The 13,229-nt window shown below is 40.6% G+C and overlaps 1 protein-coding gene across 1 annotated transcript in view; it reads right to left on the reverse strand.

Annotated features, from left to right (window-relative positions):
- Positions 1–297: 297 nt before the first annotated feature.
- The window catches only part of THRB (thyroid hormone receptor beta), a 393,077-nt gene continuing 380,145 nt past the window's right edge, over positions 298–13,229 (reverse strand). The window contains exons 10-11 of the mRNA XM_077760723.1: positions 9,686–9,944; positions 298–2,265 (exon numbers count right to left, since the gene is read on the reverse strand). Of these exons, the coding sequence (XP_077616849.1) occupies positions 2,024–2,265; positions 9,686–9,944 (501 nt within the window). The 3' untranslated portion in view covers positions 298–2,023. The remainder of the gene's footprint in view (positions 2,266–9,685; positions 9,945–13,229) is intronic.

A 13,229-nucleotide genomic window follows, 5' to 3' on the forward strand; every position in this document is an offset into this window, starting at 1 on the left:
TGCTTACCTAGTTCCATAGCGATATTCTTGTTTCCTCTTCCTAGGAAGTCAGTGTAATCGCTTTCACGCATTAAACATATATTTTTCCCTCCAGGTTATTCCCAGTCACACTTAGGTTTTTCAGTGCTGTTCCTCTCCTTTTCCAAGGCCATCTTGCCTTTCTCTAAATACTTGATGAGTAGTATGTCAAATTCTTATTTTGACTCAATACCAAATATGCTTTCCCTAACTGTTAAAGGGCTGTAATTTCTGTCTAATAAAGCTAACAATTTGAAATATGAAAGAAACCATTGAAAAGATATAGATTCTCTCCCCCCCTCCCCCCCACCGAATCAGTACCAGAGTAAGGATGGGAAGGATTTTAAAGTTCATGACTTTCTTTCAGGTAAGAAAACCCAGGGTCACAAACCCACCAGTCTGACAGAGCACAAACTAGAACTCAGGCGTCCTGACTTCTGGGCAAGTTAAAAAAGAATTAGTCCACCTGGTTGTCACAGTGACTTGCATTCCTTTGTTTTTTAGGTAAATCTCACCCATATGGCTTATTTTCCCCAATATTTCCAGGATAAGGCAGTTCAAGGCAGGTAAAGGAATAGTTTATGTCTACTATACCAGTGAAGAATAAGATACATTCAATTGCCTGGGTACATTCTTCGCACACTTTCTGAAGTTGAAATGATTAGGGGTCACCATGGGTTTTCTGGGCAGAGCCTACTCCAGCGTTTATCATCAGGGAGAAGGGTTAGGAAGGCAAGGGGAGTAAGGTTCGTGTACATGGTCTGCAGGTATTTTCTGTGAGATCTCTGTCAGAGAGGCAGAGAGGGTCAGTGGCCAGGCCAGGCTTTGTTCAGTGATAGTCAAGCCTGACAGAGGGAAAAGGGCACTCGGAAGCATTTGTTTGTAGAGCAAAGAGCTTGAGGATCTAAGACCAAAAGGAACCATCAGCACACGAAGACACTCTCAGAACACTGCACTTCCTTCAACTCAAAATGTACCGCACTAATCTTGCCTCAGAATTCCTCCACAACAAGACTCAAATTTTAGCTTGTTATCTCTCCTTGATTAGAAGATTTAATCCACAGGGAAATCTGTTGTCAGCTCAGCAAAGATGCAATCAGGATTAAATAACTTCAGGAGTTTTGGGAGATGACAGATCAGATGTCATTGAAAAGTGACAACACTCTGTAAATAGGTTTGATTTCTTTGGAAATTTTCTCTGAGCCTAAACTGTAAAGAAGCCTTCCTTACTATGAGGTAAGACTATGTGAATTTTTGGAAACTGTTGAGTCATTGAGATTAGTTAAGTTTTCTAATTTCTTTGGGCTCACGGAGGAAAATCGTTTCCCTTGTTGGCCTCAATCAGTCACATACCTGCATATCTTTGAGTCACACCCTTATATAACTTGAATTAAATCATAGGATGATAAAAATTATAGTGAAAGGACAACTGATTTTTCAGGAACAAATATTCCTATACATTCTAGGTTATGCTGCCAGGAGAGAATGAAGGGTGAGGAAACAGAGTGCTCTTGAATAGATAAAAATCAGTTCAGACCCTTCCCTAGAAAGCTGAAAGCCACATCTAACCAAAGTTGGTCTGTGCCGTGCTAATTGGAGTCCTGCAAAAATCAGGGCTGGATCAAGATGACCATATTATCTTGGTTTAAGGCTTCATTAGTCTTCTGCCACGCCATTTTGCTTGCTTGAGTCTCTGACCAGGGATGGATGGGAGCTGGTGATGGCTTGGTGCTGGTGAATTAATGATTGTCCCCACCCCACCTCCACAACTGTAAAACCTTCAAAACATTCACATCAAAGGACTGGAGAACAAAATGCAATAGTTACAAGTACCCGCATTCAAGGGGCAATTTCATCCATGTCTATGCTAAGGACTACCTTCCTTTACCCCCAGATAGTCTCTCCCAACACAAAGAAACGAAGGAACAAACAAAAAAGAGCTAGGCAATGGAATGAAATGACACCCAGTAGTGCTGTAGGAATTATGAGAATAAAGTCAGTCAGTCTAATCCTCAAACACTTCCAAGAACAATGGGGGAAAGAGTTCCGTGGGGCATTCCACCTTCATGTGCAGGAAGCGGCTGGCGTGGCAGGCTCCAATCATCCTCAGGTCTGTCACCTTCATCAGCAGTTTTGGCCAAAAGTGTGTCACATGATGTTTTCGGTAATTGATATAGTGTTCAAAGGCCAGCAGGAAACTATCCTGGTATTTTTCTATCCTTTCAACACAAGCGAGCCCTGGGCGGTCTGAGGGAAAGAAAGAAGATGGATGTTAACTCAGAAATGAAAAGGAGAAGGTTTGCTTTGTCCATTTCAAGCCCTTTAGTGTGAAGTGGACAGATCTGGGGACCTATCAACTCCTATGAATGAGCATGGATATAACATGAACTCTGGGGCATTAGGGACCAATGGCATCAGGGAAGTGTCAAAATTTACATAAAGGGAGTCAATGCTTTGTTCAGATAAATTCTCTGGGTTAGACAAATCACCTCTTTGGGTGGGAATGGCAATGCCTCCCTCTTAGGATGCAAAAGGAAAAGCCTCACCTACAGAGTTTAAATACTGTGCATACAACTGCACAAAAGAAAACCCATAAAATACCTAGGAATAAACCTAACCAAAGATATAAGAGATTTGTATGATGAAAACTATAGAAAACTTATGAAGGAAAATGAAGAAGACACAAAGAAATGGAAAAACATTCCATGCTCATGAGCCGGAAGAATAAATATTGTTAAAATGTCATTACTACCCAAAGCAATTTACACATTCAATGCAATCCCAATTAAAATTGCACCGGTGTTCTCAAAACTAGAACAAACTATTCTAAAATTTGTATGGAACCACAAAAGACCTTAAACAGCCAAAGTAATATTGAAGAAGAAAACCAAAATGGGAGGCATCATCATCCCAGGCTTTAGCCTCTACTACAAAGCCATCATCATCAAGACAGTATAGTATTGGCACAAAAACAGACACATAGACCAATGAAATAGAACTGAGAACTCAGAACTGGACCCACAAATGCATGGCCAACTAGTCTTTGACAAAGCAGGAATGAGAATCCAATGGAAAAAAGACAGCCTCTTTAACAGATGGTGCTGGGAGAACTGGACAGCAGCATGCAGAAGAATGAAACTAGATCATCTTTTCACACCATACTCAAAAATAAACTCAAAATGGATAAAGGACCTGAATGTGAGACAGGAAACCATCAAAATCCTAGAGGAGAAAGCAGAAAACAACCTCCTTGACCTCAACCACAGCAATTTCTTACTTGACACATCCCCAANGGAAGAGAGGAAGGGGGGTGATGGGCAAGGGGGAGGGCACTTGTGGGGATGAGCACTGGGTGTTACATGGAAACCAACTTGACGGTAAATACTTAAAAAAATAAATACTGTGCGTAATAAGGGAAAGATTTTGAGTTTCCACTGGCTGCCTGGCAGAGAGAAAAGACAAGCGTGGACATGCAGAGAAGGGGAGATATGAGAAGAGACTGGAAACATTGCAGGAGGCCTGAATGCCAAAGGAAGTGTCAGATAATAAGAAATTCTCATGAAGGCAAAGAAGTACAATATCCAATTTTAGTTATTTGCCAGGCTGTGATGAGCCACTCCTTCCCTTCCCTTATACATTTAATAAAACCTCTACCTGTAGGAACCTGGTGTTGGGGATGTTTTGGGGGAACTAAATGAAAAGGAAAGAAGCTAGCAGCGCCCCGTGCAGGGCAGGGAAGAATTACAGTGAGAAGCTGGAGCTAGAGGAAGCCATGACCATGTAATCACCGAGAAATCTTCCCAAGTCTTGGAGGACTGCTGGCCTTCCCACAATATGTGTTTGCAACTTCACACAAAAGATAAAGGGTTGTCATGAGAGGGTGGTGCCTGGGGAACATCCAGGCTGCACACACTTAGGTTACAAAAGTGGATACTGAGGGAATGTACCTCAACATACTAAAGGCCACATATGACAAGCCCACAGCTAACATCATATTCAACAGTGAATGGCTAAAAGCTTTTCCTCTAAGATTAGGAATAAGCAAGGATTCCCACTCTCACCTCTTTATTCCACAGGGTATTAGAAGTTCCAGTCAGAGCAAGTAAGCATGAAAAAGAGATGAAAGGCATCCAAATTGGAAAGGAAGAAGTAAAACTGTCACTATTTGCAGATGACATGATATTATATAGAGAAAACCAAGACTTCGCCAAAAAACTGTTAGAATTACTGAATAAATTCAGTAAAGTTGCAGGATACAATATCAATAGACAAAGATCTGTTTTCTTTCTATAAGCTAATAATGAATTTTCAGGAAGAGAAATGAAGAATACAATTCCATTTACAATAGCATCAGAAAGAATGAAGTACTTAGCAATAAATTTAACCAAGAAAGTAAAAGACCTATACACTGAACACTGTAAGACATTGATGAAAGATATTGAAGGTGACACAAATAAATGGCAAGATTGGATTGGACTCATGGATTGGAAGAATTAATATTGTTAAAATGTCCATACTACCGAAAGCAGCCTATAGATTCAGTGCAATCCCTATCAAAATTTCAATGACGTTTTTCAATTTCTATTTCACAGAAATAAGACAAACAATCCTAAACATTGTATGAAAACACAAAAGACTCAGAAAAACCAAAGCATTGTTGAGAAAAAAGAACAAATCTGGAGACTTCATCGTCTCTGATTTCAGACTATTTTACAAAGCTAGAGAAATCCAAACAGTATAGTATTGGTATAAGAACATACCCAAAGTTCAATGGAATGGAATAGATAGCCCAGAAATACACTCATTCATATATGGTCAATTAATTTATGACAAAAGAACGAAGAATATACAAAGAGGAAAGGTTAGTCTCTTTAGTAAATGATGCTAAGAAGACTAGACAGCCATATGCAAAAGAAAGAAACTAGATTCCTGCCTTACACTATACACAACAATTAACTCAAAACAGAATAAAGACTTGAATGTAAGACCTAAAATCATAAAACTCCTGGAAGAAAGAATAGGTGGTAAGCTGCTTTACATTTTTTTTTGATGATTTTTTTTTTTTTGATCTGACTCCAATAGCAAAGGCAACAAAAGCAAAAATAAAGTGGGACTATATCAAATGAAAAGCCTGCAGAGCAAAATGAAAAGGAAACCTATGGAATGGGAGAAAGTGTTTTCAAATCATATATATGATAAGGGGTTAATATCCAAAATATAAAAAGAACTCCTGCAACTCAATAGCAACACCCCCCCACACACAATTTAAAGAACATTTTTTTAATGTTTATTCTTGAGAAAGAGACAGAGCATGAGTGGGAGAGGGGCAGAGCAAGAGAGGGACAGAATCTGAAGCAGGCTCCAGGCTCTGAGCTGTCAGCACAGAGCACGATGTGGGGCTCGAACCCACAAGCAGTGAGATCATGACCTGAGCTGAAGTTGGATGCTTAACTGACTGAACCACCCAGGTGCCCCCCAAAAACCCTACAATTGATTAAAAAACTGGGCAGAGGATCTGAAAAGACATTTTTCTGAAGACCTACAGATGGCCAACAGGCACATGTAAAGTTGTTCAACATCACTAACCATCAGGGAAATGCAAATCTAAACTGCAATGAGATCTCACTCCACACCTGTTAGAATGGCTATTTATCAAAAAGACGAGAGATAACAAATGTGCACTGTTACTGAGAAAGCAAATTGGTGCAGCCAGTCGGAAAACAGTATGGAGTTTCCTCAAAAAAATGTTAAAAACAATTACCATATGATCCAGTAATTCCACTACTGGGTATTTATCCAAGGAAAACAAGAGCACGAACTTGGAAAGATATATGTACCCCATGTTCATTGTAGCATTATTTACAATAGCCAAGATATGGAAAGATCCTGTGTCCATTGGTGGACAAATGGATATAAAAGATGTGTGATATATATATATGAAAATTTTGTGATATATATTTGAAAATGGAATACTACTCAGCCATAAAAATTGAATGAAATCTTGCCATTTGCAACAATATTGATGGACCTTGAGGAGATTATGCTAAGGGAAATAAGTCAGAGAAGGACAAATACTGTATCATCTTACTTATATGTGAAGTCTAAAAACAAACAAACAAAATCAGCTCTTAGAAACAGAGCACAGATTGGAGGTTCCCAGAGGCTGTGGGTTGGGCTGGGCTTAATGGGTGAAGGGGGTTTAAAGGTAAAAACAAACTTCTAGTTATAAAGTAAGTCATGGAAATGTAGTATACAGTATGATAAGTATAGTTAATGATACTCTATTGCATATTTGAAAGTTGCTAAGAGAGTAGATCTTAAAAGTCTTCATCACAGGAGAGGGGGGCCTGAGTGGCTCAGTCAGTTAGTCCAACTACTGATTTCACCTCAGGTCATGATCTCACAGTTTGTGGGATCAAGTCCCATGTTGGGCACTGTGCTGTTGGCACGGAGCCTACTTGCAATTCTCTCTCTTCCTCTATCTCTGCCCCTTCCCTGCTCACACACTCTCTCTCAAAATAAATAAATAATCAAAAAAAAAGTATTTAAGAAAAATCTTCCTCACAATAGAAAAATTTTGTAATATATAATGGGACAGGTGTTATCTAGACTTATTGTGATCATTTTGCAATGTATACAAATATCAATCAAATACAAATCAAATACAAAAATCATTATGTTGTGCATCTAGTATGGGTTGTACTTTAACTCTTTAAGACAGAATTTCTCAAAGTGATGTCCTTGGGATCATTTCCATTTTAGCTCTCTGCTCATCACTGCAGGACCAAAGAACTTAGTGGTAGCAGCTCCCGGAGAAGGCTTTGTGGAAGAGCCCTAAGATACCATGTCACTATAATGCCAGTCAAAACGTTGGAGCCATGGAGCACAGATATGTAGCTATCAGTTGCCAACTGTAAAGTGTCTTGTAATATTTTTCTGGTCCTGGCAGTATTAATGAAAAGTCCCCAGGTCATTAGGATGGAGAAGATTTTTAAAAGGTTTTAAATATGTCACGTGGCTCTCAGGCAGTGATGGCATTATCAGAATCGGAGGATGGGGAAGAATCGCCCAGTTAAGTGTTTGATAGGGTTTGGTACCACAACTTTTTCCTTTTCCAATACTCCATTTATTTACTTTACTGAGATTATTTGGTTAACAATTTGTTAAAACTAACTCACTACAAGGGAAACATATTATTCAGTAAATAAAAATCCATTTGCCATACTTAGAAGGTATCTGTAAAAATGGATGCATGACAGAAACCTTTATTAAACTTATTTATTTATTTACTTATTTATTATTTTTGTAATGTTTATTTATTTTTGAGAAAGAGCAAGAGACAGAGCATGAGCAGGGAAGGGGCAGAGAGAGACGGAGACACAGAATCTGAAGCAGGCTCCAGGCTCTGAGCTGTCAGCACAGGTACCTTGCTTTTATTAAACTTTAGCTAAAGATTCTTGCCAAAGACTGAGATCCACTCTGTTAAACAGGGAGGTCAGTAGGTGTTAGAGAGGTGTTCAGGACAGACTGGCACCAAAATGAATCTCTCTCCTTGCCTTATTTAGAAGGAGATATAACTAGAAAGAAAACTGTAAAAGAAATAGGTTTCTCACTATGTGGTTCAATGTTATTTAAAATTCTTTGTACCACTACAATTTCAGCTAAAAATTACCTTGAATCCCCCTCTCCAGGAATGTAATTCCCACTTATTTAGTTCAATTTCTCTATTTTAAGGGACACTGAAACCGAAAAAAGGAAAGGGGTTACCCATTTTCTTTATTTCTTTTTAAATTTTTGTTTGTTTCTTTATTTTGAGAGAGAAGGATAGAGTGAGAACGTGTGCACCTGTGTGCGTGAGCAAGCAAGGGAGGGGCAGACAGAAAGGGAGAGAGAAAGAATCCCAAGCAGGGTCTGAACTGTCAGCACAGAGCCCAATGTGGGGCTCGAACTCACAAACCACGAGATCATAACCTGAGCCCAAACTAAGAGTTGGATGCTTAACTGCCTGAGACACCCACAGCCCCACCCATTTTATTTCTTTAAGAATAGTTCTCCTGAAGGACCAAGGGCCTGGATTTCTCACTGGCTGTTGACTAGAAACTACGCTCAGCTCCGAGAGGCCACAGCAGATCCCTGTCATATGAGCTTTCCCAACATGACCACTTACTTCATCCAGGCAACAAAGAGAGTCTCTAGGGCAAGCCTTTTGGCAAGAGGGAATCTTTTATAACATAACCTAACCTAATTGCATGGGGGTGACATTGAATACATTGTATTCTATTGAAGCAAGTCACAGGTTCTGCACATACTCACTGGGAGGGGATATACAAGGGTGAGGGTGTAAATATCAGAATGTGGGGATCATGGGGGGCACCCTAGAGCGTGTCCACCACAGCATACAACAGGGTTCGTTATGCTATTCTTTTCTATCTTTCTTTCTTTCTTTCAATGTTTATTTATTTATTTGAGAGAAAGAGAGGCAGAGAAAGAAGGAGACAGAGAATCCCCAGCAGGCTCCACGCTGTCAGCACAGAGCCTGATGCAGGGCTTGGTCCAGTGCACTGTGAGATCATGACTGGAGCCAAAGTCATGATAGACAGCTATTATGCAGAGTGACCTCAGCTAAACTGAGGATCTTCTGAAAATGCATAGGAAGCCTCTAAAACTATCTTCTATTTATTTATTTAAAAAACATTTTAAATGTTTTATTTATTTCTGAGAGAGACAGACAGACAGACAGTGTGAGCAAGGACCTGAGCTCAAGTCAGACTCTTAACTAACTGAGCCACCCAGGTGCCCCACTATCTTCTATTTAAAGACTCGCTTTCCTTAGACAGTTTGATGTATTTTGCATTTCTTATTCATTATGACATGAGAAGTATCAGCATTATTATCTACTCTTCGTTGAAGGAGTCTGGGGCCTTGATAATGAGCTCTAGTCAGGTTAGAGATGGTTGCAGATTCTTGCCATTCCTCCTTTCTAGAGGTGGGCTTTGATTCGGGGCTAGTGCTGGGCCTTGTTTGGACCAATAGAATGTGGCCGAACTGATGATGTATGTCTTAAGTCTGGGCTGTAAGATGTCTGCAATTTCTGCTTTTGTGTGCTTGGAGTTCTCCTTGGAATCCTCCAGCAATGTAGGAGTCCAGCTAGCCTGCCAGAGGAGAGGCTGCACAGAGGCCTAAAGCTGTGTTTGATGTCTCAGCCCCAACCTCCGCCATCTTGGATGCTTTAAGCCACTAAATTTTGGGGTGGTGTGCTATATAGCAATAAATAGCTGAAACTTAAGTTGTAGCTAAGCCATAAACAAATTTTCCTCAACCAGAACTTAACACAAAATGGTGTGTAGTCACTCATACCCATATCCTGTGTAATAAAACCAGAAGAGGGCAGAGTTGGCCAACTACCATAGGTCAGGGTGGGCAGTGTCTGTCAAAGGTAGATCATTTCATAGAGTCTTTAAAATGACTTATTTGGGTCCTTCTACTGTGCTGGGAGATTGCACGTTCTCAGTTCATTGGAAAAACCCTAATTGCTTGCTAAAAGAGAATGAGCTATGATTTTGCAGCTAAAGGGGTGAGGGGATTGGAAACTCATCAAGTGATTTGACTTAGCATCAGACAAGCAAAAGCTCTTTCGTCACCTAGTAATGAGTCTGGAAGTACTCACCTGAAGACATCAGGAGGACAGCCTGAAGGAGAGCTACTTCTGTGTCATCCAGGTTGAAAGAAGACAGTGACATGCCCAGGTCAAAGATGGCGTCTGACACCACCCCAAGACCCCCATTCTTCAGCTGGCCCCGCGTCACTGCCATTTCCCCATTCAAGGTTAAAGTCTCACTTTCTGGGTCATAGCGCACAGCAGCGCGAAGGGACATGATCTCCATGCAGCAGCCTTTGAGGAGGATTATCTGGTCTTCACATGGCAGCTGAAAGAAACCAGCCCACATCAGCAAGAACAAGCTCACAAATGTCACTGAGGAGCGACATGCAGTAGTTTAATAGCAACAGGGATGACATCTTGCAATCACTGTCGCTCCTGCACATTTTGAGGCTAAGGGTTTTCCCGTCCTACTTGGCTGCACACTTTCAACAACCATTTTTCATACTCTAAGTTGGTCACCAACTTTAACCTCAGTAGTTTGCGTTTCTTTTGTGATGGCTATAGATAGATCTCTAACTGGGCTTATGGTCATGTGTGAGATTGTGCTCATAATCCCTTACCCTGGGGGTTTGTATCCTAACACCAACTGATCACTGCTTGAGAACATGGTTTACGTTAAACTTACCGAATTTTCTCATAGTTCTAGTAGCCAACAGCTGACTCTACTCTTTAGCTGGAAACTCTGCTTCTCTTTGATTTTTGAAGCAGATTTGCTCCTTGTAGGTCTCTCAAAAGGCACAAAAGGAGAAGGTTTCTGATAGATGCATGTTACCCCTGAGGCCCAGAAATGTAAAAGCTTTGCCCAAAGTCACCCAGTGAATTAGGGGTAGAGGTTGAACTAGAATCCAGTCTTCGTGGCTCCTAGGGTAATAATCTCAGTACCTCAGGCACCAGAATTTCTCCACACACTGGAGTTCTTTGCAAGTTCTGTAATTTCATTTTAAGCAATTGGGTTGTCTTTTTAATTAGAATTTGTGATGATGTGATAGCATTTATAGCAAACTTATAAAAAAAAGAATTTTGGGGCGCCTGGGTGGCTTAGTCGGTTAAGCGTCCGACTTTCGCTGAGGTCATGATCTCGCGGTTCGTGGGTTTGAGCCCCGTGTCAGGCTCTGTGCTGACTGCCAGCTCAGAGCCTGGAGCCTGTTTCGGTCTGTGACTCCCTCTCTCTCTGACCCTCCCCTGCTCATGCTGTCTCTCTCTCTCTCCTAGAAATAAATTAAAAAAAAAACACATTAAAAAAAAAGAATTTTGTTAGTAAAATAACAAAAAGATCAGTGTTTTACTTTTTGGGAGGGGAGAATGTGGAATTAAAAGCCATTATCAAAATAGTTTGAGAGGCTGTTAGTTAATGGACATTTTTGATGCATTGGGCATCATGCTAAGATTTAATGTGTCATCTTATTTAATTTTCATAGCAATATAGTGAAGCAAATATTCTTTTTCAAAATTTTTTAATTTTAATTTTTAAATTTTATTTATTTATTTATTTTTAAATTTTAATTTTTTTAATGTTTATTTATTTTTGAGAGAGAGACACACACACAGAGTGTGAGTGGGGAGAGGCAGAGAGAGAAAGAGATACAGGATCTGAACCAGGCTCCAGGCTCTGAGCTGTCAATACGGAGCCCAACGCAGGGCTCAAACCATGATATCATGACTTGGGCTAAAGGCAGATGCTCAACCGACTGAGCCACCCAGGCATCCTGTGAAGTAAATATTCTAATTTCAATTTCATTTATAGAGGTGGAAATCCAGGCTCTGAGAGGGTGAGTAACATGCTAAGGGGTACACAAATGTTTTGTATGTGAGGTTAGGATTTGAAGCTAGACGTTTCAGAATCCAATGCAAAGAGAAGAAGATAACACACTCTTTTGAAGTACTTTGGATATGACTAAGTTACCATAAGCAATGAATATGTAAATTACACATAGTTTTTATCTTTTCATTAAATTAGGTACAAACTCTTTTGGGGCAAAACTCTTGGCAACACACGACTAGTTCAATTTAGGTTGTTATGTAAAACTGAAGATAATACTACTGAATTATATTTAAAATGCATTTCATATGTTTTGCTAACTCAGCCTAGCCACCTTACTATTTAATTTCAAATTCCTTAGCTTTTTCTACAGAATAAAAGTCATTTCATATTTGGTTCGAGAATGTATACATGGGAATTCTCTCCTTCCACTCATTAAAAATAATGACTGTGATTTACTTTTATTTAGGTTCTAATGCTTATTCCTCAGTTATATCCTTGGATTCCTGGCCTAAGATCATGGTAGGAAATGGGAAACCCTGAGCTTGGATAGATCCTCCACCAGTGAGATGGAGAATTGGCCCAAATGGGCACAGGCTGGCTTTAATGCCCACAGGGAACCTTCAGCCTCATCAGAGTCACCTGAGGGCTTGTTAAATACATTGCTGGTTCCACCTTCCAAGTTTCTGCATTCTCCAAGTTCCTAGGGGATGCTCATGCTGCTGGTTCAGGGACCCCACCCTTGAGAGCCACTGGCACGGAATGGCAAAGAGAAATCACTGATCAGATCAAACAGTTTGTTTTTTTTATCTGTCATAAAGAATGCAAACGTGGGCGGGCCCCGTCTCTGTAGCCAAGTCTGAATCTAGATGAAGTAGAAGATTTCTTTTTAAAACTTCCTAACTGTTAATTGGTCAGATTTAAATAAAAGTTGAATAAGTATTTGTTAAGAATCACCAACAGTTTAGAAACTAGGCTAGATGCCTTTCCCTTTCTGAAAGGGTCTGTAGGTGGGGCGCCTGGGTGGCTGAGTCTTTTAAGTGTCCGACTCTTCAATTTGGCTCAGAGTCATGAGATAAAGCCCTGTGTTGGGCTCCATGCTGTCTGCAAAATTCTGTCTCTCTGTCTGCCTCTGTCCCTCCCCCGCTTGTGTTCTTGCATGTGCGCGCTCTCTCTCTCTCAAAAAAAAGAAGGGTTGTAGGATGATGGTGAGATTTGTTTCAACATGAGAGCAAATAACCTTAGTCACCTGCCACAATACTTCACTGTGAGGCTGATGCAGAGGGCACAATAGGCGAGATGCAGGGGCATTTCCACAGACTCTCTGTCACCTTAGGAGAGCGGCACTCAGGCTGATTGGCAAAGATGTCCGTGTCCTGCACTCCAGAAAAATTCTTTTCTTTTTTATGTTTATTTATTTATTTTGAGAGAGAGAAAGATTGCGAGCAGGGGAGGGACAGAGAATGAGGAGAGAAAATCCCAAGTAGGCTCCATATTGTCAGCGCAGAGCCCAGTGCAGGGCTTGATCCCATAAACCGTGAGATCATGACCTGAGCTGAGATCAAGAATCAGATGCTTAACAGACTTAGCCACCCAGGATCCCCAGAAGTGATTCTTAATATGTGTTTTGGCAGCTCTGCCAGCAACGATTTTAGATCTTTTGAAGCCCTGGCTGGCCCCCAGCCTTGCTGGTGGATTGGCATGGATCTTTGCGCAAAATTACTGTGAGCACAGTTTAAACAGCACATGCACCAAAATGCCTCTGGCAGGAAAGCTCTGGCTCTTCAGACC

The sequence above is a fragment of the Crocuta crocuta genome, unplaced genomic scaffold, assembly GCF_008692635.1.
Source record: "Crocuta crocuta isolate KB4526 unplaced genomic scaffold, BGI_CrCroc_1.0 scaffold253, whole genome shotgun sequence".
Classification (NCBI taxonomy): Eukaryota; Metazoa; Chordata; class Mammalia; order Carnivora; family Hyaenidae; genus Crocuta; species Crocuta crocuta.